The sequence below is a fragment of the Pan paniscus genome, chromosome 4 (assembly GCF_029289425.2).
Source record: "Pan paniscus chromosome 4, NHGRI_mPanPan1-v2.0_pri, whole genome shotgun sequence".
Lineage (NCBI taxonomy): Eukaryota > Metazoa > Chordata > Mammalia > Primates > Hominidae > Pan > Pan paniscus.
The window spans coordinates 114,486,014-114,511,557 of record NC_073253.2 but is presented as its reverse complement, the minus strand read 5'-3'; the positions used below and the strand labels follow the sequence as shown (position 1 = coordinate 114,511,557).

The window sequence follows — 25,544 nt, the reverse complement described above, 5'->3', positions numbered from 1 at the left end:
TAAGAGACTTCCCTACTAGAAGAGATAGCATGCTTAGGGGCTGTGCTATTAGACTTCATCAAGGCTAAGGTGAATGAATAGTAAGTTGACTGCCGGTCAAAGATACTTGTGCAGGCAAAGACAAGCAGTTTTTTGTGCCTTAAAATAGCCTATGCAGAAGGCTGTAGTGAGTGTTAAAGCCGAAAAATAGTCACATTATAGAAGGTCTTAAATACTTGTTAAAGAAGTTGACATGAGGAGCCTTGAAGGGTTCTTGAAAAAAATAATAATGTGATCTCACCTATATTGTAATCATGTAGCTATGTTTTTTGTTATATAATACTGTTGGCAAGATGCATTAGAGAGATAAGGGTTCAGGTATAGAGATTAGTTAGGAGCAATATAAAACTGACAACCCAAGTTGAAATGCACAAAAAGCACATTGATAGAGAATACAACTAAAAGTACAATAGAATTATACAGGCATCTGTACTAAGTTCCCTTAATTTCCCACTAAGGAGCTAAGAATGTTGCTAATTAGTATTAAGAAACAAGCTCTCAAAATTTTGTTTCACAACTACATAAAACTACATTTTTTGTGAAATGAAAATAGAGCCATGTGACAAACATGGTAGACAAAAAAGGTTGCAGCACACAATGATAAAAGGAATGTGTGAGGAGAATTTAATGTGTGAGGGAGGCTGAGGGGAAAGAAAAGGCAAGGTGAACCATCAGTTAGAGTCTGTGAGAGTAATTTTTGGTGCAGCATGGCTCTGAAGACAAAAAGAAGACTGATTTACTCTTTAATTATTTTGTAAAGGGCTAATAACATATTAGGAGCAAAAAGAGGCAGTTTGGGCTGGCTGTGGGTGCACTGCCTCTGAACTAGCCCTGCTTCACAAGGAGCAGTACTGTTCAATAAAAGATTGCTGTCTAACATAAAAGTGGGGAGGGGGGCAGTTTGAACAAAGGATTATGAGAAGTGAAGACAGTAAAGGATGCTCTAGAGCAGGTCTGGCAAACTTTTTCTTAGGTGGCCACATAATAAATATTTTATTTTGCCAGCTATAAGGTCTTTGTCCTCCTGAACTATGCTGCTGTAGTAGGAAGTAGCCAAAGAAAAATAATGAATAGGGGTAACTGTGGTCCAACAAAACTTTATTTATAAAGCAGGTGGCTAGGATGTAGTTTGCTGATGTGGTTCTGGAGCAGTACCTCTTAAAAAACTTTAATATTTGTAAAAATCACAACAATATCGGGTTAAAATGCAGATGGTGATTCAGCACATCTGGAGAAGGAACAATAATATGCATTTATAATAAGCTCTAGATGTTACTTGCTGCTGGATCACACACTGAGTAGGTTCCGAGGGATAAAGAGAGCAGGAGCATTTAATAATAAAAAGTGTGTAATATAAGGTGAACTTATAATCGTTTGGTCATTAAGAATCACTTAACTGAGTTTTAATGGACACCTATATAACATACATCTAGGAAGAACAAGTGAAGTTAAGTGTTCTTTGAGAAGAATTTAAAAGCATCTATATAGATCAATACTTTACTACTACCCACGGAGCTGTTCTTTTCAGAAACCCAAACTACTGGAATTTATAAACCTCCAACACAATAAATTTTTTACCATTTACATTTTTATATAATACCTTATTTCCCTGATAGTTAAATCTCATTCTTGTAACTCTTGAATTGCCACCAGATCGAAAACAGGTTATTTGTTGAGAATGGCCCCATTCAAACATTCTGACACTTCCATCTTGAGCTCCTGTCAGATCTGCATTACAAGAGGGCAAAAATTGCATATTTACTTCAAGAATCTTTGGGAAAAGTTATTTCTTTATCCTATGTGAAAATCTTTATGAAAGAAACATCTAAATCAACTTATATAAATTTACCTTTGTATGAAATTTCAGTTGAATACTATTCATCATAAAAATAGTTATACAATACCCTTTCATTTGACTAAGAACACATCCTCAAATACGATAGGAGCATTTAAATCATAGCTCCATAAATTTTATTTCCCTTTAAAGTTATCTCAATGATGTCTTAACAGCCTTTTATTTTTTATAATAAATTATATATTACTCATTATAAGAAATTCTTAGGTTAGAATCAATCCTTATTATACTATTAATGTGTAAATGTATACACATTTTTCTTTGAAAAAAATCAGATTAAAGAAGGTTTTAAATGCCATGCTGAAGAAAAAAATCAGTTCTAAAAGTTATCCTGATTGGCCTAATATCTCAAATACATGTTATCTGTTTTTTTTTGTAATTTTGTAGTTAATTTTTTTTTTTTTTAGAGACAAGGTCTTGCAGTGTTGCCGAGGCTGGTCTTCAACTCTTGGCCTCAAGTGATCCTTCCACTTCAGCCTCTAAGAGGCTGGGATTTATAGGCACGTGCCACTGCACTGGACTTCTTGTTTCACTGAGAAATATGAATAAGATAAATGACTATTGATTCTTCCTTTTGCCATTTATTATTTGTGTTATACTAGGAAATTTACTTAATCTCTCTGAGACCATTTCCTTCCTGTAAAAAGGGACTAATGATATATAAGTCACTGGACAGTTGTGAGTAGAAAATGAGATCACATATATAAGGCACTCAAAAATATGCCTAACATATAACACTCAATTTACAGAGTATCATTATCAATATTAATGTGGTATGAAGGTAGTAAAAAAAATACATTTATATAAAACATCTAGCACTTGCTAGTCACATATCAGTCAAGTTTCCCTCATTCCTTATCAAATATTTAAAATAAATGAACTTCAATTGGTTTGAAAGGTTTTACCATTGGGCAGCGGTAGGAGGTAGAGTTTTTTGAGACTAGGTATTTGACTGGCTCTACTCCCTTTCCCCCAATGCGCTTGCATAGCTTAATCAGAAAAATAAATTGGGGTGGTTGCACTAAAATCGCTCAACTTTTCTATTATTATTTATAACGCTAAAAAATTAAGAGCTGGGTTTGGTGGCACACACCTATAGTACTAGCTACTCAGGAGACTGAGGCAGAAGAATCACTTGAGCCCAGGAGTTCAAAGCTGTAGTGTGCCTTGATTGTGCTGTAAGTAGCCATAAAACTCCTGCCTGGGCAACATAATGAGACCCTGTCTCTTAAAAAAATTTAAAAAAAAAAGAAATTAATTGGGAGGCTATTAGGCTAAGACAGCTCCAGGGCCTTGCATGCCTATACGAGCAAATCAAAACTCAATTCAATGTAAACAGTAAAATGAAGCTTAAGCTTAACCAATCAGAAACCACCAACTAACTTCTAACTAGATGCTTATCAATTAGAAACCCCCAACTAACCTCTAACTGAGGACTTTCCACTTAACCAATCAAATACTGTCTTTGTTGTGCTTCCTTGAACACCTTATAAAAGTTTTCCCCTCATGCCACCTCGGTGAAGCCTTAATGGCTTCTGGTCTGGTGTTGCCCAGTTCATGAATTTGAGCTGAAAGCTCAAATAAACTCATTAAATTTTTAATGTACCTATGTTTTAAGAGTTCTCAGCAGAGGAACATGAAGGAGACCCTCTGATGATGACCTCCAGGAGCAACAAGTAACCAGGCACAGTTACCTCCTGGTAGGCCCCTTGTGCTTACTGTTTCTCTCTGTGCATTTGAAGGTTACCGCTTGACCTGAAACCTGCAACTTTTATCCTTTAAGCATTTTTCATTCAGATCAGGTCTAGAAGTCAGACTGAACCTGACTGGATTGGGTCCAGTCAGAGGCCTCAGGTAGATAAGATTTTGGAAGGACAAGAAATCATGGGTTCATCTGAATTTAAGGAATTCAAAAACTCCTCCAACTGGAACTCCAGCTAATTTTATGTATAAACATTATGGACTCAGAACCTGTGCTTTCCTAGAGAAATGAGTATATTTACCAAAGACAATTTAGAATTATGGTGGCCACAACAGGGAAGTTTTAAATTTACACAAAATTGTCCATCTACAGGAAGCACTAAATAAAAGGGAATCTCTAATGCTTCACAAACAGTGGGAGGCATTTTTTGATTGGTATGCAGAGGCTACTAGAAGACTAAATGAACTGCAAATTGTCTCTCTAAAAGAGTCTTTACAAAAGACAAATGAGAAATCTTAAAAGTCTTCAACAAATACTAGTAAAGTTTTAGCAATCTGGGTGGGTAATCTTGTCCCATTTTCAGAAACACAATTTGGATCCAGATATCTTTATTTATTTATTTATTTATTTATTTATTTATTTATTTATGAGACAGAGTCTTGTTCTGTTGCCCAGGCTGGAGTGCAATCGTGTGATCTCGGCTCACTGTAACCTCCGCCTCCTGGGTTCAAGTGATTCTCCTGCCTCAGCCTCCTGAGTAGATGGGACTACAGGCGTGTGCCACCACGCCCAGCTAATTTTTTGTATTTTTAGTAGAGGTGGGGTTTTACCATGTTAGCCAGGTTGGTATCAATCTCCTGACCTTGTGATCTGCCCGCCTTGGCCTCCCAAAGTGCTGGGATTACAGGCGTGAGCCACTGTGCCCGGCCCAGATATCCTTTTTATAAACGACTGAGTTTGATATTTTGTATCTGGCAGATCACCAAAATTTAGAAGGAAAACTATAGAATCTGCTTCTGCCTGTATGTTTGTGTATGACTTTATATATGTTAAATATATGTAATATTTTTCTATCACCAGATGGTACTGTCAAAATTAATTTTTAATAATTATATCTAATGCGCTTAAAATAAGCACTTATATAAATTAAGTATTCCTTAAACTTTTAGAAAGATAGAAACAGACCCAAATGTTTTTCAAGTTCATCTGATGTGGGATAATCTTTGGTAAATGAAAGCAAATTTAAGTTTGTTGGTTTAATTAAAGCAGGCATATCCTTAAGAGTTACCAGCACTAAATATAATGTGATATACAACTTTTATTTTACTTAGGCTTACTAGTCAAATACACTCATGTTATCTTTGTTACAAAATTTGTCAGCAAAAAATAAATAATGACTAACTTGATGGCTGGCCTTGTCTGGTGTTATGTCTACTTCAAAACAGTTTTCCAAATCCCTTTGACAACTTATACCCTTAGTATTTCATTAAGTTAAATTAAATGATGGATATTAATTGAATATCTAGATCACTTCCAAATTACATAAAATACTAAAACATTAATTGCTAAACATAAGCTTATCTACTTTTGGCTTCTTATTGCAGAAGAATACAGATATTTGGGTCTGTTAGTAAAGGTGTCCTGCGACACACTGAAAAACTATACTATGAAAAAGAACATGCTTCTGTAAATTATGAAAGATATAGATTTGCTACTCTATAGAATGCTGGTGTGACTGACAGTGCACAACTGCTTATTACCTAGTTTTCACTAGAAACTAACATTACTAACAGTTAAGAATTCTAATCAATATATGTAATTAAAACTACTGAAAATAGATAAATAATTTTGTATGTCAGGAAAGTAAGATGTTTTTGGAATGTGAAGCTATGAGGTATGAAGGATGTTTTTCTTATGGGAAAAAGAATAATTTTTGTCCTAAAGCAGACTGTTTCATATTGGGAAAGAGGAAGAGTACAGAACAAAATATGCATGGATACGAGAATGCTATACAGGGTTTGTGTAAGAGGAATTTGGAAAAATAATTTTACGTGTGGCCAAGCTGGCTAATATGTGTGTATTTATATATGTTATTAAAAGAATGTTGAGCCTTAATATCAGAAGTACATTGGTGCAAAGTTTTACTGGAGTATTGGTTTTCTCTTGACAAGAGATTATGAAAGGTTTTCCTTTACCTTTTAAGCAATCTGACCACAAAATCGAGATTTTGTTTTATCAAGATAATTTCCTGTGCTTCATGTCTTTTTAGGTCTTTGATTACCTAGACCTAATGTTAATATTATCATTTTTACCTTTTAAGCAATCTGACTACAAAATCGAGATTTTGTTTTTTTGTCTTTTTTTTTTTTTCCTTTATTGTGGAGAATGGGGTCTCCCTATATTGCCCAGGCAGGTCTCAAACTCCTGGGCTCAAGCTATCCCCACACCTCTGCCTCCCTAAGAGGTGGGATTACAGACATGAGTCACCACGCCCAGCCGAGATTTTGTTTTATCAAGATAATTTCCTGTGCTTCATGTCTTTTTAGGTCTTTGATTACCTAAGACCTAATGTTAATATTAACATTATTATTAAATTAGCTACATTTCAATATTAAAATATCTAAGGTTTTTTTCTACAACATTAAAATAGCTAAGGATTTTTCTACAACAACATAACTTTCTGTATTTGCCTTTGATGTCTTTTAATTATCACTCTGGTTAAATATTTTTCCACAGTAACCTTACTATAATCAAGTGTTTTAAACTGTTTGATATTTTTGACAAATTTCCCAAAAATACATTATAAATGAAGTACTTTTGACCTCACTCTAACTTTGCGAGTTTCCAAAGGGCCCTTGCAATATCTCAAAAAAAATTTGTTCTCACTCCCTCTAAAAAGAAGAATGTTAAAATAATTAGGCTTAATTGATATGTTAAATTGCATGGGAAGCATTGTCAAATAACGGTGATACCTTCTTATATTATATTTGTATGGGTATATACTATTAGATAAGTATTCCAGAAATTGCATGAAGGTTCTAAAAATCTGATGTGTCCTTGTATAATGTTATCAGCCATACTTTCAGTTATTTTGTTAAAATATTGTATGCCACAGAAGCAATCAAATTTACTTGTCAATTGTGCATTATGATAATGAACTGACCTTTAGCCATGGCCATGTTAAGTCTTTTGTCACTGACAGATGGTTATTGTTTCTCCTGATCTTCACTGAAAGTGTCTGCAAGTAACTATAATCCTAAAGTGCTCTGTCTTCAAGGAGATTCATAGAAAAGACTCTGAAAGGTACTGGTTTCTGATAACATTTAGATCCTATCATTGGACAGTGTAAGAACTTCCAGAACTCTAAGGGAAAAAACTTATAAATTCATTAAACTGCTAACCAAGATCAAGTCAAACAAGAATTAACTATGAGAGGCTGAATAACTTATTGAAGAAAATCTATGGTTTTTTAATAATTATGGTTTTGAAACATTGCTAGGTCTTTATTTTGTTTTCCAGATTTAAGAAAACTTTTTTCTTTTCTCTTAAGCTATTCAGTAGTTTATGGAAATTTGGCAAAGTATGCCTTCGTGAACAAAGATAAAACAATTACTTTTTCTCCCTACCTGATCCCTCCAGAATTTGGAAGCTATTAGTGAGTATTCTTATTTTCATGGCAATATAGTTATTTGCATAAGTTCAGTAAGAATCTGTTCTTTACAGCTTGCCAGGAGTAAAAGCAAAAAGAACCTGTCCTTCTTATAGCAGGACATAATTGGAAACATCGGTCATATTACCAAGGCTTTGACTCATATATCATATTGGAGACTATGCACAGAATCAGATATGACCCAGACAGTTTTAAGGAACCAAAGGCTGACAGAGCAAATAAGATACCTTGAAAAAAAACCAAAAAACAGAAAAACTGGCCTGGTACTGTACATATATAGTCCCTTACGTGGTTGCCTTACAGAAGAGTAAAGACTATCACTTCCTGGCAGACAAAGGAACCCCAGGATTTTCTGAGGACCTCAAGAAAAGAGCAATCAACCCAAATCTATAGGACTGCAGGTGAAATCAGACGGCAAGTCCTTGGCTTGGCTTCTGAGCCTCAAGAGGTTTTAAAAAATCTTATCTGAGATTCCTTATTAATGTTCCAGCAGAGCAGACTTCACTTTTACTCAGCTAGGCTTATATAGAACCTATCAAGTGTATGATTTCAACAAATACTTATTAAAAAGGGAAAACACATTAAACATTTTAGAAGGGGAAAAAAATTAAACAGGGAAAACACATTAAACATTTTAGAAGGGAAAAAAAAATGACCCAGTGTGACATAAAATACATATTTGGTCTTTGTCCCTGGATCCTGGCATACAGCTACTAAAACCCATGGAAGAGCACCTGAATTTACGCTAATGCAGTGACTTAGATGGGGTCCCATAGATAGCCTAAAGCATTGAAACTTTCAGTTCCACTCACCAACCTCCAGAAAAGGGTGGGAAAGGGAGCTGGAGATTAAGTTCTATAAAAACTCTTGAACAAGGAGATCTGATGAGCTTCTTGGCTGGTGAACACATCCATGTGCCAGGTTTGTAGTGCACCCTAACTCCAAGGGGAGAGAAGCTCCTCTGCTTAGGAGTCTTACAGACCTCATTCTATGTACTCTTCATCTGTTTCTTTTATAATAAACTGATAAATGTAAGTAAAGCATTTTCCCTGAGTTCTGTGAATCAGTGTAACAAATTAATCAAACCCAAGGAGGGAGCTGTGGGCACTCTGATTTATAGCCAGTATGCCAGATGTGTAGGTGAAAACTGATAACCTGCGATTGGTGTCTGAAGTAAGGAGCAGTTTTGTGGGACTGAGCCCTTAACCTGTAGGATATGATTCTAACTCCAGGTAGACTGTGTCATAATTAAACCAAATTATAAGGCACCCAGCCAGTACTTGGAGAGGTGGAGAATGGCTTGGAGTGGACAAAAGCCAACACATCTGGTATCAGAAGTGTACATGACAGCATAGAGAAACAGTGTGTTTTCTACTCAGAAAATTATAAAATGTACTAGGCTAACTTCTAAAAAGTTCTTTAAGAATTTTTCAAAAGATCTATTCCAAGGAAAGAAAACAGCGATCTTGAGGTATCTGAACTTCAGACTAATATTTTTAAAAATCCTGTCTCATAACATTTTCACAACATGAAAAGTGTTTGTTATCAAACTAAATTACTACCTGTGGGACTTGTTTGTGACATGAAAAGATATACTGGAAAAAAAATCCAGTAATTAGCTTTTAATTTTTCAGGTGTCTTATCTGCTAGTTATAGCAGTTCTCTAAACAGAGAAAGTATTTATCTCTCAAGACAGCAGTAATTGATGCTACCTAACACCTCTGACAATAGGTCCATCAATTACCTTTGAAGCTTTGAGCGTGGCCTCTTTAAGTTTATGGGATTAAGGTATAGGATATTTACACCTGCCAGGACACATGGTATGGGACTGAGAGAAAAATGAAGTCCCTTCAGTATCTCAGAAAACTTCCAACCAGACTGCATAGAATAGGGTAGTTTTAAGCAATATCAAGTATTTCTTGATGTAGAATAATATTATTTAAATTTTATATATAAAACACATTTTGACTCCTTACACTATAGGCTTCATGACTGCTTTTTAGTTCTCACTTGACATTAAACTTGTGGGTAAAAAATACACACTTCTAGCGATGAATAAATTTGATGTAGTGAAAACAGACAAATTTTTTATATTATGTTATACCTCTAGCATAAGTAACAGATGTTATTCTCTTCATTTTACATATACGGTTCTCTTGAGCCTTGTTTCGTACAGCGTACACAACTTTGATAATAGATTATTTGAGCATTTATCATAAATGAAGCAGAAAAGAATACTGATTTTGTTAACTGCATTTTATCAGAATATCTCCCAAGAGGAAAGTTTCTAAAGTTTTTAATAGGCTATTAAACTGGGGGACATGAATACCCATTAATTAACATGCATTATTCTTGTTACTATGTAGTAGGACAACTTGACGAAGGGCATAACTTAAAAAAAAATATTAAAAAACTTGGAATACTCACACACCAGGATGAGTATTGATTCCAACCCACCAGAATCAATACCTCCAATAAATTCCCCATTAATTAAGTTCTTGGTTGAAGGAAGAGAAACTTTTAAGATTCCTAGGAAGATTAACTGAAAACACATATATTCTGCCTTAGAATATAAAAACTTACTAATAATAATTTCCTATGTTTACTATTAATGTGTCTCATAAAAGACCAACTGAAAAAAAGTAATAAAATACAAACTGAGTATGATGAGGTAATAAATAATTGAGGTATGGTTGTGGCTTATGTAACAAAGGTTGGCAGTGGTTCTATTATTAAAATAATTATTCACTATAATTTCGCATGATCAAAGAAATCCAGAAATGTTTAAAGATAAAATGTGTTAACTTAGAAATACACAAATTTTGTGTATTGGTAGTCGCAAATTTTGATTGGTAGTCAAAATGTCAAAAAGTTTACTTCATTAAATCAGCTTTCTCTTTTAGGGAAATATCTTTTTCTATTTTTACCCAGTTTTGAAATCAAGATTTTATTTACTGGCAAATATTCGCTAGAAAAAAAGTCAAATAAATGCTTTCAATTAAAACAAAAAGGTTCCCACACATTTCTTATAATAAAATTACCAAAAATAGATTTAAGAATAAAAAAGGACAATTGCTAATTATTATTCAACTTACAGTAAGGAAGAGTTGGATGAGAAGTCATTCTTCTAACATTATTAATGGCTTTCTTAATCATCTGGTAAAATAGAAAAATTATTTTATAGCCATAATAAAAAGGATTAAACATTTAAATTGTGACAGGAAATTCAAATAACATTCATTTATTTATTTTTACATGAGTTAATAACTATCATTATGGGTGCTAAAAATACTAAACATGATAACAGAAATTTAATAGTGCAGCTCTTATATTTGCACATATATTTTGGGCATTACTGACTAGGATCTAAAGATAAATTCCTTTCAAGAATTTAGTCTTCCCTCCTTTCTTGTCAATTCTTTTCTGATCCCATTACATTTATTATTCAGTAATAATCCTGAATAGTGTAAGTTTAAAAGACAGGAGCATGTGAAAATAAAAGAAGAGAAAATTAAATAAATTTAAAAACAGTTTGGAACTATGTATTTACTCATTTTAAAGTTATGCTTTGAATAATTTAACTAGCCTGTCAAATAAGAGTAAAACAAACACATAAAATTAAAGGAAAAATTTATAGAACATTTCCAATTTATATAGCATCATAACTACAAATATATGTTATCTTAAATTTGTAGCATCAGTCTCAGGTAGGTTTTGTTATTGTTATTCTTTTGGATTTTAAATGGTTCAATTAGCCTAAAGTTGTGGAGAAGGTGGGGAGTTGGTAGGGAGAACAGAGACTAGGCCAGAGAAAAGAAGAGGGATAAATAAAACTGAAACACATATATTGATGCAGTTATACTCCAAAATAGCAGAAGCTGGTCATAATGATTTTTTTTTGCTATTAGTTTTTATCATTTGATAAAATGAAAGGATAAAGAAAATATTTTATCAGTTCTCTAGAAAAAATAAAAACCTGCTGCATATGACTTCTGTTTAGTAAACTTCATATTTAAATTCCATGTTCTTCTTAATTAAAGAAATGCCTGAAGGTTCCTATTCTTGCTTTTGTCTTCTTTTAATATTCACAGGAGAACCATAAGTAAAAAAGTATACAAACACAGGTTTAAAAAAGTTTCTGAAAGCATATGTAAAATATGTAAAATCATTATTTTAGAAGATCCATGTAAAAAAGAACAACCTTATTCTACTGGTGTCTTTTTGTTGAGGGTAGAGTGAGGCAATCCCAACCCTCATGTTAACAAATCACAGTTATCTGAAATAAAAAGATGTCCTAAGATTTAGGTAGGAAGAAAATTCAATCCTTAGTGTTATGCCTATGGTAGATTTCTGTATTACAATGCTTTGGAGTATAAACACATTTTTCTGAACACCTACTATACGTCCAATACCATTCTAGTTAGAAATCATCAATCTGCAAGGCAGGCAGCAGAATCCAAGCTCTCGAAGAGCTTGGATTCCAGGGCATATAAAAAAGACAACTTAAGGCAGGGCACAGTGGCTCATGCCTGTCATCCCAGCATTCTGGGAGGCCAAGGCGGGTGCATCACTTGAGGCCAGGAGTTCAAGACCAGCCTGGCCAACATGGCAAAACCCCATCTCTACTAAAAATACAAAAATTAGCCGGGCATGGTAGTGCATGCCTGTAATCCCAGCTACTAGGGAGGCTGAGGCAGGAGAATTGCTTGAACCTGTGGGGTGGAGGTTGCAGTGAGCCAATATTGCACCACTGCACTGCAGACTGGGCAATAGAGCAAGACTCCATCTCAAAAAAAAAAAAGACAACTAAGTAATGAATAATTTCAATAACTGGTAAGTGCAAGGGATAATAAAGATGATAAAATATAAGGTGACTGGGGGTAGAGTGGGTAGGGGCAAATGCCTTAATTAGGGAAGCCAGGGAAATCTGGGGGGATATGAGTTGAGATGTGAATGGTACAACAGAGGGATAGAGCATTTTAAGCAGAAGGAAAGTCAAGGGCTCCTGACATAACCATGAGCTTAATAAGTTCAAGAGACAGAAAGAAGCCAGTGTAATTACAGCAAAGAGAATCAGATGTAGAATAAAGGGAGATAAGATGGCAGAAGGTTAAATTTTGTAGGGCCCTATTAATGACTTGTTATTTAAAAGTTGTATTGGGAAATCTGAAATTTTTTAGAAAGTGAGTGACAACCTGAATGATGTTTTAGAAAAGAGTAACTGGCTGCTGCTGTGTAAAGAATAGAAGTAGGAAGAGACCAACAAGAAAGATGTTACAGGAAGAACTATATTGTAATCTCTGAGGTTGGAATTCAAAAAAGTGCCTATTAGTCCTATGCACTTCTTTGGCATATATTCCCTTTGAGTTCTCCTTTAAAAGAATATAATATCAGTAAGTTTTACCAATGAATTGTAACATATCTGTCAGCTGGAAAAATTATTTAACCACCACTGAGCAAGTCATTTCATTTGAATAATTACTAGATTGCTTTTCAAGTTCATTTTAATCCTTAAAACACTGCTACTTGAAATCACTGAACTAAGGAGAACAGAGGGCTTTAAAACAAGCTCTACCATATTTAACAAAGTGACATAAGTTGATCCACTTGACCTTTTTGGATCTCAAGCTTCATCAGAAGAATGTTTAAATACGAGTAAATAACAACTACAACAGATACTGCAAATTATAAGGTTATAGCAACTATAAAGGAACTCCATTAGGTACAAAATATTACAAGGTATTATTAAAGATAACTGAGATTTTACTTGAACAATTGCTCATACTAATTAATGAAAAATAATTTTTTTTTGGCCAAGGAAAGCATTCTACAGTACTTATGAAATTCTGAAAAACCCTACCACCTTTCTTTGCTTCTTCAAATCTGTTCATTAGTTCCTATAACCTACGTAATAATAAAGGAAACTCTTGGAAGTACAAATATGAATCACATCTCTAGGTAATCAGGGCTAAAAAAGATCCTCCAACACTACAGAAAAATTATGTTTCAGTTCATTATTATATTGCTTTTTGCTTAACTTAAAAAATTATATATTGTTTTTGTTAAAAAAAAAAAAGAATATTTGTCCTGGCATTTAAAAAAGTGATACTTAATATGGATATAGTTATTAATTGATATCCATTAAAAGATACCTAGACAAGGGGTTAGCAAACCTTTTTTTATAAAGGACTGGATAGCAAGTGTTTTGGCTTTATGGGCATTTACTTTCTATTGCAGATACTCAATTCTGCCACTGTAGTGTGAAGGCATCCACAGACAAAATAGAAACAAATGACTATGGCTGTGTTCCTATAAAACTTTATTTGTAAAAAAACACTGAAATCCAGTTTCATGTAATTTTCATGTGCCAAAAAATACTGTTTGTTTTTTCAACTATTGAAAAAACAATGTATACACCATTTCACTAAAATGTATACACCATTTCACTAAAATGTATACACCATTCTTAGCATATTAGCTATATAAAAACAGGTCATGGGTAGTATTTGACCTATGGGGAACACCTTGCTGAAGCCTGATCTGAACCATGTTTCAAATAATTCTTAATTAAAATATAGCTCTTTGGTTTTCAAGCAAAGTATATTTTTAAAACAATTTATTATTACCCTTTCAAATGAAAACATACTATTCTTCATTATCAAAATTTACAATTTCCAACATGTAAGACTTACTAAAACTTTAGGAATTAAGAAAAATGTTTTAAATCATCCTTTATCCATTAACCTAGAGGGAAAAATAAAAGTTACATATAACTTAAATTTATTTGTAACTTTACATACCACAGATGCTCCTCTGCCAGTCTGTGTACTACCAAGCCATGGCATGTTGATTGGAGTGCCAGGATTGCTATGTGTATATGGAGTTGTACCTTGAACAGCTGTTAAATCATCACGAGCATGTATAACCAAGAAATCTTCTGATCTATAAAGGAATGTCAACCAGAATAAAAACAACTCATCATTTCTTTCTTTTTTACACTTGAAAGGTCTAAAATTTGAATTTATAGTTCCCTTTAAAATTAATTTTCTTCAGCTCTTATTTGTAACTCACACACAATGACCTCATACCTCAACAATTTCTGTTCCCTTCACTTACTCTTCTCTCAGTTCCCTTATTTAAAGCTCTTGCCACCCCTCATTTAGCACATCAGCTTCTACTCTGCCTACAATCTATACATTGCTTTAAAGAATCTTTTTAAAGTTTTAGTTCAGTAAATATAGTCACTCATATTGCAACATTACTAAATAGAAACAAAGTATGAAGGTACCCTTTGGTTTCCACTTCTATATCATCATCTACCCAAGTGTAGACCTGTGTGGCCAGAATTCCAGAAACATCCAGTTCTTGAACATCATGACTGGAAGCGATTGCTATGCAGTTTCTATTTGCCTGAAAAATAAGTCAAATGGTAATTTTAAAAGAAATAGGCAAAAGAGATAGTATATGAGCTGCTTTTGAAAATGGTAGTTTTGAAATAACCTCTAGCAGTGATAACTAAAGTACAGGATATACAGCATTCTTACTTTTAGTGAAATAATAAGCTTCAGTTTGGAGATATGTTTATATTCTAGGAAAAGTACATCCAATAGAAAGCCAGTATAAATGGCAATACATGCATGCAGCATTTTATTTCCTCTCCCAGTACTGTTTTTCTAGACTGCTAGAATGCTATGATCGCTCTAAGGTATGCACAATTCAGAAATGTGGAGGAAGATGCTGAAAAAGATAGGAACCTGTAGGGTACAGAAAGGTGAGGGCAATAAGGAACTCCAAACTAAAAACATAATTATTAATTATTTAAATAAAACAACTTTCTCCTAAAGCTTTTCAATCTTAGGCAAAAAAAAAGAAGTGGGAAAGGGTCACAGAAAAAAGGTGTAGGGGCAGAAATATAGTGGGAGAAGTATGCCAGAAAAAGATCACAAATGAAAAGTTGCTAAGGTGAAATGACATGAAATTTTAAATGCCTATGAATCAAAAATGTACATCTTGGCTGGGGGCAGTGGCTCACGTCTATAATCCTAGCACTTTAGGAGGCTGAAGCAGGCAGACAGCTTGAGCTCAGGAGTTCAATAGTAGCCTGGGCAACATGGCAAAACACTGTCTCTACAAAAAATACAAAAATTAGTTGGGCATGGTGGCATGCACCTGCAGTCCCAGCTACTTGGGAGAATAAGGTGAAACGATTGCTTGAGCCCAGGAGGTCGAGGCTGCAGTGAGCTGACATTGCACCACAGCACTGGGCACCAGGCATGATACCCTGTCTCAATAAATAAATAAATAAATAAATAAATAAATAAATAAATTAATTAAATGTGTATCTTTGAAACAGAAAACAGGAAGATATTGACAGCGAAGAGAAAATAGGATTACCATTACTGTTATGTTAGATTTTAACACAAACTATTAAGAAAAAACTGAGACCTTAGAAATAAATGAAAAAATGATATAGCTAGATTATTGGGTGGTTATTCTCCATGGGTATCCCAAATTCTGCATGTTTTATAAGTGAGTCATGTCTGCCCTTTTTTCTGCAGTATAATTGCCAGGATGTTTGTATAACTATCGTCTCTCCCTCCAGAGCAAAGGGCAAGTATGCTTACTATCGATTATAAAAGATTTGGGTCCCCTAAACTCAGTGATCCTCTCCTGTAATATAACCTACTATGTATGTAGGTAAGGTAGGTATCATCTGGCCCTCTTCCCGTCATTCTCTGGAAATTGTGGCTCAGGCAACCAGTGTAAAGTGCTGATTTTCTGGTTATTGCTTTTGCTGTTAGACATAAACTGTCCTTTGTCTCTGATCCAAGAGTCGTATGTCTTCTAACAGCATCCACTAAAATGTTTAATGGATCAATTAAATGGACTGTTTAAACAATCCACTGCCTGCCTCAAACAGAACTGTTTCTGTGGCAACAGAAACAGAAAGCTAACTGTTAGTTTTAATTTAAGGTAAAATCTGAGACCCTTCATAGTTTTTGACACAGGTAGTTCCCAACTAAACAAATGGCAAAAAAATCTCAATGGCATTTAAAAAAATGCAACTTAAAGCAAGAGGTATTATTTCTCAGCTGCAAATTTAGTAAGGATATTAAAAATAGCAAATCAGCTGGGTGCAGTGGCTCACGCCTGTAATCCCAGCACTTTGGGAGGCCGAGGCAGGCGGATCACGAGGTAAAGAGATCGAGACCATCCTGGCCAACCAACATGGTGAAACGCCGTCTCTACTAAAAATACAAAAATTAGCTGGGTGTAGTGGCGCACACCTGTAGTCCCAGCTACTTGGGAGGCTGAGGCAGGAGAATCGCTTGAACCCGGGAGGCAGAGGTTGCAGTAAGCCAAGATCGCGCCACTGCACTCCAGCCTGGGCAACAGAGTGAGACTCCGTCTCAAAATAAAATAAAATAAAATAAAGTAAAATAAAATAAAATAAAATAAATAAAAATAGCAAATCTGGGGAAATAAAAATTAAACAGGCATATTCATAGACAGTAACTTGTAGACTTTATATATGTGAATAGCTATTCATTACCAGTACTTATATATAAACCCTCAAGAAGAAAACAACTAGTTTCTTTTATAGCACAGACTATTTTAAATCATATTTTCTTCAAGAAAGAGCAGGTAATGCAGGTATAGATAATTTTTTTTTGTAGAGACAGGGTCTCACAATGTTGCCCAGGCTGGTATCAAACTCCTGGCCTCTAGTGATCCTACTGCCTTGGCCTCCCAAAGTGTTGGGATGACAGGTGTGAGCAACCACACCTGGCCAATAATTTTGTATTTGACATGTATATATAATATCATGTTATACAGATATTACAACGGGCTAAGGGGCTGACTCCAGATTTGCCTGTTTCAAACAGAACTGTTTCTTTGATAACAGAACTGTCTGAAGCAGGCAAATCTGGAGTCAGCCCCTTAGCCAGTCATTGCTCAACGGTGTCTAAGAAGGAAATTAAGTGAAGGACACAGAACAACAAAGATACTGTCCAGAAGAATTCAGAGAAAACAGACATAGCACAGAAAGACAGAAAACCAACTGGTGAAAGGATTACTAAATGGGTAATTTCCCTGTATATCACACTTCCCTGTATTACATATTACATATACATATTACAGGGTATGTATCTACATAACATTTAACAATTATTTTAAAATTAGGAACATACGAACATCTTATATATATGTATACAATATCTCCTTTAGGTATCTTCTATGAATACATAAAAAGAAGACACACATATCCTTTAAGTTAATGGAAGGAAAACAAAAGAATAACTAGAAGTCATTAGGAACCATACAGTAAGGCAATTAGGGGAGACAGAAGGGGAAAATGATTAATAAGACAGATTTCAATCTTGGACTATAGTACCTAAGGCCACCTCTTCTGTGAGGAGTGTATAGACATCTAAGGAGGATGTTAAGTAGAAATTTAAGAAATACTAAGAAAATACACACGTTGGGCAGCTATTGGAGGTATAAATCAAAGAGGGAGAATTTGAGTCACATATAAGCTTAAATCTTACCAAATACCCAGATCCACATTTGACATATTCATAAGGAACATAAAAAACTTTTTCTGTGGGTTAACTACTATAGTACATTGTATAAATTCTAAAGCGATTACATATTTGGTACTTCTCTCTGCATAGTAATAAAACATTATGTATCAGCTGTATCTCCAAAATCATATAATAACAAAATCACATTATCAAATAATATCATTTTATATAATTAAAAAAGTATCCAGATTGCAATTTAAGGAACTGGAAGCAGCTTTGGGAAAGAAATACTGGATAAACTGATAAAACAGAAGATATTATCCAACTATAAATACTTAATAAACAAAAGAAGAATGTCTATGTACTTACCTTATTAACAGCAAACGCAGTAATGATATCAGATTCCTTATGAATAATTCTTGCTTTACCTCCAGGATATCCCAAATCTGCTTCTATCTAAATAAAAGGAAACAAAACACAAAAATGCACTGATTTTAGTAATAGAACTAATAATATATGCCAATCTATCAATTAGTACTTGCATAAATTATTTTAAGAAAGTAGATATTTCAATTCTAAAGGTATTATTGTATATGCTAATTGTCCCTAAAACAAAATTTGACATGGGAAATTTAAATTTCTTCAAACTTGCTTTTTTACACATAAAAAAACAGCTGATACAACATACAACTTCATTAAGTGGCTATCCTCCCGAGATACAGTTAATTGACTTTAAAGGATCAACACATTCTAATTATTAAAGCAAAATGTATTTACCAAGTTTCCTAGCATTATAATTCTTTAATATTATTTTTAAAAATTTAAAAGGTCAGATAGTCAATATTTTAGGTTTTGCAGACCACAAAGGGTCACTGTTGCATTTTTTCCAAACCCTTTAAAAATTCTCAGCTCATGGACGATATAGAAGCAGGTGAGATTTGGCCAGATGGCTGTAGTTAACCTTTGATTTATAGAGAAACCTGAAATTCTGAAAGGCAATGTAACTTGCCCAAGTGAGTAATCATTTTAGTAGCTAAATAAACCACCATTCTAAGTACTTTAGATGAGGGACATATATTTGACCTTCTGCTTACTCCAGACAAAGTGTATACATCTTTGGACTTAGAAAAGAATACTATATAAAATCGACACTTACTAAAATAAGCAGAAAAGAGGAGGCAATTAAAGAGTTGAAATGTTGCCTAATATAGGACATTATTTCATATTATCCTGCTTTTTTTTTTTTTTTTTTTTTTTTTGAGATGGATGCTCTTGTCGCCCAGGCTGGAGGGCAGTGGTCCCACAGTCTCAGCTCACTGCAACCTCTGCCTCCCAGGTTTAAGCAATTCTCCCGCTCCAGACTCCCAGGTAGCTGGGATTACAGGCACCTGCCACCACACCGGGCTAAGTTTTGTATTTTTAGTAGAGACAGGGTTTCACCATTTTGGCCAGGCTGGTCTCGAACTCCAGACTTCAGGTGATTTGGCCGCCTTGGCCTCCCAAATGCTGGGATTATGGGCGTGAGCCACCACGCCCAGCCATTCTAACTTTCAATCTTTTAAAATGAATTAGGTTTACAGACTTATTGTGAAATGCATAAATTATCTGAAATCAGCATACAATAAATTTACTTACTGCAAAATTTTGATAGAAATATCACCAATGCCTGGCCATTGACCACAGAATGGATCAGAATATGCAGTGTTTTAAAAATAGCAACTAAGGTCAGGTGTGGTGGCTCACGCCTATAATCCCAGCACTTTGAGAGGCTGAGGTGAGGGGATCACTTGAGGTCAGGAGTGGCCAACATGGAGAAAAGTACAAAATTTTACTAAAATTACAAAAATTTACTAAAAATTACTTTACTAAAAATACAAAAATTAGCCAGGCATGATGGTGCGCATCGGTAATCCCAGCTACTTGAGTGGCTGAGGCACGAGAATCACTTGAACCCAGGAGGCAGAGACTGCAGTAAGCCAAGATAGAGCCATTGTACTCCAGCCCAGGCAACAGAGCAAGACCCTGTCTCAAAAAAATAAATAAATAAAAGAAAGGCAATTAAGATCACTGTTCAACTGGAAAGTTCAAAGAGACTTACAAGATAACCAAACCAAAATATCCCTACACAAACAAAAATCAGTCGCCAGATATAAAGAGTCAAATATATTCTAATCTAAAGTATAACTTGCTTAGGAAGAATTTCAGTATTCGCTGAACATTCTGGCTGACTTGAGGATCAACTTGTCTTCTAAAGAAAGTCTCAGCTCTGACTACAAAACGCCGATCATCCGTTAATGATGTACAAGTCAAATTCCATAATTTTATGACAAAATTCCAACTTACCCACCAATCTGCCTGGTATCTAAAGTATACTAAATGTTCATTCTTAGGTTTTGAAGAAATTGGCGACAGAGAAAGATGATGGCTCCATGGAATAGAGGGATGTGCCACTTGCTGGTAATGGTTGGATAGGGGATCATACCAGTTTCACCTGGGGAGCTTTTTCGAACTTTACATGTAAAGTTTGGGAAGAAAGCTCCTGCAGCTATGAACTTCAAAAAACCTTTCTCTATGTAGGAATACATTCCTGTCCTCATTATTTACTAAAAACATTGTTTCTCAATAAGGTGGTGTCAAGATAACCTGAATAAGAATCAACTGAGGTGATTTTTTTTTAAATACAAATACTCTGAACCCCATGTCAGATACATAATCAGAATGTCATGGGGGTGGGTCAAAGAAATAGTGGTATCTCAGAAGTCTTAAATTAAATTTGTGAATGACCATAAGTGGCAGAAGATAAGATTGGAGATAAAGGTAGAGGTTCAGTTCTTGCAGGGCCTTAAAAGACATAATAAAGAGTTCAAATCCTGTTCTAAGGCAGAGAAACCATTGGTGGATTTTGAAAAGCCAGGCTACTGTGAGATAAAACATAAAGGGTTTGAGAATGACTATCAGAAAACCAGTTAAAAGGCGACTACAGTAGCTGAAGTGAGAGATCATAGTGGGTTGGATTAGGGCAGTAGGAATGGTGATAGTGATAAGTGGCTGGAATTGGGATACATTTTGTTAATGGACTGTAATCATAGTGTGAATAAAAGAAGGAAAGAAAAAGGATGAATCCTAGTGTCAGGCCTGATAGGTGGGTGAGTAAAGGTATCATTTACTGAGATGGACAGAAGTGAAGGAAACAGTAGGGAGTAGGTTCGGAGCAGGCAATGTCTGGAGTTCGGGAAATTAGTTGAGAGAGATTTGAGAGTTGTCAGCATACAAATTATATTAATATTTAAACCGTAAGATAACCCAAGGAGAGAGGAAAGATAGGAAAGATAAAAAGTTAGAGAACTGAATTCTGGGGCAACCAATATTTCAAGGATGGGAAAAAGGACAATTCAGTAGTTATCAATTAGCTAACATAAGAAATAGATTAGTTTGATATTATGGAAACTAAGTGAGGAAACAATTTTAGAAAAATGTTATGCGTCAACACTACCAAATGATTATTAAGAAGTTGAATCATATGAAGATAGACAATTGACTACTAAATTTAGTATACTGGAAGTCAGTGGTGACTGTGTCTAGGACAATCTCAGTGGAGTGGGCTGGAGATAATAACCAAATTAGAAAGAATGTGATATCTGGTGAATAAGAAGGGGAGTCCACGGGGAAAGGATCACAGAGACATTCAACTGAATTGATAATGTTTTATTTCTTAAGCTGGGTGGTTTGTTTATGGTGTTTCAACATTATTGTTTAAATCTTGAAGGACTTTATAGGCAACTCTAAGTGAATTTTGCTACATAGGAGACTAGAGAAATGGAGTATTTTTTAAAGGCAAAACATTAAAATATATTTGCTCATGGTAATGAGAATAATTTGAGAGAGGTAAACATTTATTGACAAGGAGAGAGGGAGATGGGCTTCAATTATTAAGAACTGAAGACAAGTTCTTGGGTAGGTGAAAGCAGGTAAGAACTGTGCACAAGTGAAAGCTCTGGCCTTGAACAAAAAGGGTAACAGTTCACTCACTGTTAGAGGAGGCAGAAGAAAATATCTGCATACAGAGCAGAAATTAGATGATGATGGGCAGGTTAGGCTAAATCACTGCTGACTACACTTATTTTGACAGCAAAATATATTGATCTGTGGGGAGTAGGAAACAAATACTGGAAGTTTCAGGAAACAAGGAAAAAGTATGAAAATGAAAAAACAAATTTGCTATAGAGCAATTTATTATGACTGCAGGGTAGTTTTATATTAATTTTGGATTTGTGCTAATAAATTTAAAGTGAGGCAAGCTCCAGGGTTTGTGCTTTTCCTCCAAACATGTTCAGCTGCTTGAGTGCAGGCACAGAATAGGACAAAAAGTTGGGTTTAAGAAGGTTTGGGAATTTTCAAGGCAAGTAGGAAGAACAGGGATAAGGATGTTTGCAAGTGACTGATTGATTCCATGATGGATCATGAAATCTAAGCTGGGAAGGGAAGGAACTAGGAACATGATACAGTCAGCTAAAAATAGAGACAGAACTTGCATGTGCTATGAATGTAATTTTATTTGTTAAAGGCCTCACAACATAACATTACAGTTAAAAAAAAATCACAATGAATATGGTCTTAAAACATCTCCTAAAGTTTCAAGTCACACTGTGTAAAGATTTCATGCTTTGATTGGGCTGGACATGTGAAGAAAAAAGAATCCAAATATTAACGCTAAAAGAGATTTAAAGAGATTATGCAGATCAAAAACTAAACACAGAATTGCTATATGATCTAGCAATTCCACTTCTGTATATACCCCAAAAAACTGAAAGCAGAGATTCAGATATTTGTATATCAATGTTCATAGCACCATTATTCACAATAACCAAGACAGACACAACTCAAATGTCCACTAACTGACGAATGGATAAACAAAATATATGAACATACATTAGAATACTATTCAGCCTTAAAAAGAAAGGAAATTCTGACACATGCTAAAATATGGATGAACCTTAAAGACATTATGCTTGGTGAAATAAACTAGTCACAAAAGGACAACTATTATACAATTCCATTTACATGAGGTACCTAGGGATAGTAAAATTCATAGATACAAAAAGCAGAATGGTGGTTGCCTGGAGTGGGCGCCAGAGGAATGGGGAGCTGTTGTTTAGCGGGCACAAAGTTTCAGTTTGGAGAGGATGAAAAAGTTCTGGAGATGGATGGTGTGTTGGTTGCAGAGCAGTCTAAATGTACTTATGACCACTGGGCTGCTTTACAAATGGTTAAAATGGTAACTTTTATGTTATTTATATTTTACCACAAAAAGGAATTATGCAGAAACTGATCTGAACATTGCTTGGGTTCCACAGAGCTGCCCTTAGAAGCTGGAGGAGAAAGAGATAGTTACAATAGATTAACACCAGGATCCTACGGAATATTTCAATTAGAGAAGCAACAGGTTTAAAATTATCAGCCCTAATTTTACATGTCAGTAAATGAAGCTCCAAGAATGGAAGAAGTGAAAGGTCATACAGCAGATCCATGGAAAAAGTGACTGAGACCCTGGGTAGTCAGTAGTGATTTTCATTTACTAAAACCTACAATATAAGGTTGTGTACTTGGAACACTTCATTGCCACTCTAATGACACAAATATGAAGTAAAATGATATCTAAAGAATACCGAAGGCATAACTGAAAGAAAATAGGAAGCAATCAGGTGAACATAAAATGGTGTCAATACCCCAAATATTAGGGAATATAAATACTAAAGAAGACATAATTTGGTTTTCAAAGTCATAGCAGAAGAAGGAGAGGCAGCATCACCATGGATTCTACACATATTTTAATAGGGCAACATGATAACTTTATGCCAGTAAGTTTGACAACATAAATGAAATGTACACTTCTTGAAAGACATGTACTACCAAAACTGACTTAAGAAATAGATAAACCTGAATTGCCCTACATCTGTTAAAGAAATTAAATTTGTCATTTAAAAAACTTCAGGATTCTACCAAACACTTCAGAAATAACACTAATTCTATAAAAATTATTCCCCAAAATTAAAGAGGACAGAACCTTCGTCAATTCATTCTAAGAGTCTAGCACTAATCTGAGACCAACACAAACAACATTGTAAGAAAACTACAAACCAATATCCCTCATGAACATAGATGTAAAAATTCTTAAAATTTTATCAAATGTAACTATATATAAAAAGGATAACACATCACGACCAAGTATAGCTTATGCTGGGAATGCTAGATTGGTTTAACATTTTTTAAAAAAATCCTTAACCTATCATACTAAAAAAGAAAAAAGGATGATCATTTCAATAGTAGGCAAAAAAAAAAAAATCATTTGATAAAATCCAACATCCTTTCCTTATTAAAAACTCTTAACAAAGTAGGAATGCAAAGAAACGTCCTCAAACTTATAAAGGGCATCTACAACAAACTTAAAGAAAACATTATACTTAATAATAAAAGACTGCTTTCCCCAAGATGAGAAACAAGATAATAATGTCTGCTGGTGATCACTTCTATTCAACATTGGACTGGAAGTTCTAAGTCAGAGTGATAAGGCAAAAAAAAAAAAAAAAAAAAAAAAAAAACCGAAAGAAAAAAGAAAAAAGAACTTAGAAGAATAATATATTTGAATGACTTACAATACATGACTTCGTGATTTATTATAAGGTTATAGTGATAAAGACAGTGAGCTATTACCATAAAGATGGATCAATGGCCCAAAACAGACTCCAGAATTAGACCTACACATCTGTGTCAACTGATTTTTGAAAAGGTGAAAGAGGTAGTTTAGTGAAAGAAAAGATAATCTTTTCAAAAAATAATGATGTAACAATTGACATACAGATGCAAAAACAACAACAATAACAAAGAACTGAGGTCTATACTTCACACCATGTAAACAAATTAACTTGAAATGGATTATAGACCTAAATGTAATACTGAAACTCAAAAACACTTAGAACAGGAGAAAGTTTTTGTGATCTTAGGTTAGGCAAAGATTTCTTAAATACAACACCCAAAAGAAAATGAATAACCAGAACTAATACATTAGACATCATCAAAATTAAGAACTTCTGCACTTCAAAAGAACTTGTGGCCGGCTGCGGTGGTTCACGCTCCTAATCCCAGCACTTTAGGAGGCCGAGGTGGGCAGATCACTTGAGCCCAGGAGTTTGAGACCAGTCTGGGTAACATGGTGAAACCCAGTCTACTCATCTACTAAAAATATAAAAATTAGCCGGGTGTGTTAGTGCACACCTGAGGTATGAGAATCGCTTGTACCCAGGAGGTGGAGATTGCAGTGAGCCAAGATCATACCACTGCACTCCAGCATAGGCAACAGAGCAAGACTTTGCTTAAAAAGTAAATAAATAAAATGAAAACACCTTGTAAACAGAATGAAAAGACAAGCCATAGAGTAAGAGAAAATATTTGCAAATCACATTTCTGATAAATTACTTTTATCCAGAACATACAAATAACTGTTAAAATTGAATCAAGAAAACAAGCAACCTAATACAAAATAAACATAAGATTTGAAGGCAATTCATGCAGAAAGATAGACAAATGGCAAATAAGCATGTGATAAGATGCTTGATGCAAATTAAAACCACAATGAACTACTACTACATACCTACTAGAATGGTTAAAATGAAAATATAGACTACACACCAACTGTTGGTAAGAATGTGATGCAAGGCTGGGCATGGTGGGTCACACCTGTAATCCGAACACTTC

General features: G+C 34.6%; 1 protein-coding gene across 7 annotated transcripts in view; it reads right to left on the bottom strand.

Annotated features, from left to right (window-relative positions):
• Positions 1-25,544, bottom strand: part of DMXL1 (Dmx like 1) — a 191,335-nt gene that overhangs the window by 14,020 nt on the left and 151,771 nt on the right. For all 7 annotated transcript variants that reach the window (XM_063604600.1, XM_034960380.3, XM_063604601.1 and 4 more), the window contains 5 exons: positions 18,162-18,248; positions 14,555-14,676; positions 14,067-14,208; positions 10,362-10,422; positions 1,640-1,767 (listed from right to left, as the gene is read on the bottom strand). In XM_063604600.1, coding sequence (XP_063460670.1) covers positions 1,640-1,767; positions 10,362-10,422; positions 14,067-14,208; positions 14,555-14,676; positions 18,162-18,248 — 540 coding nt within the window. The remainder of the gene's footprint in view (positions 1-1,639; positions 1,768-10,361; positions 10,423-14,066; positions 14,209-14,554; positions 14,677-18,161; positions 18,249-25,544) is intronic.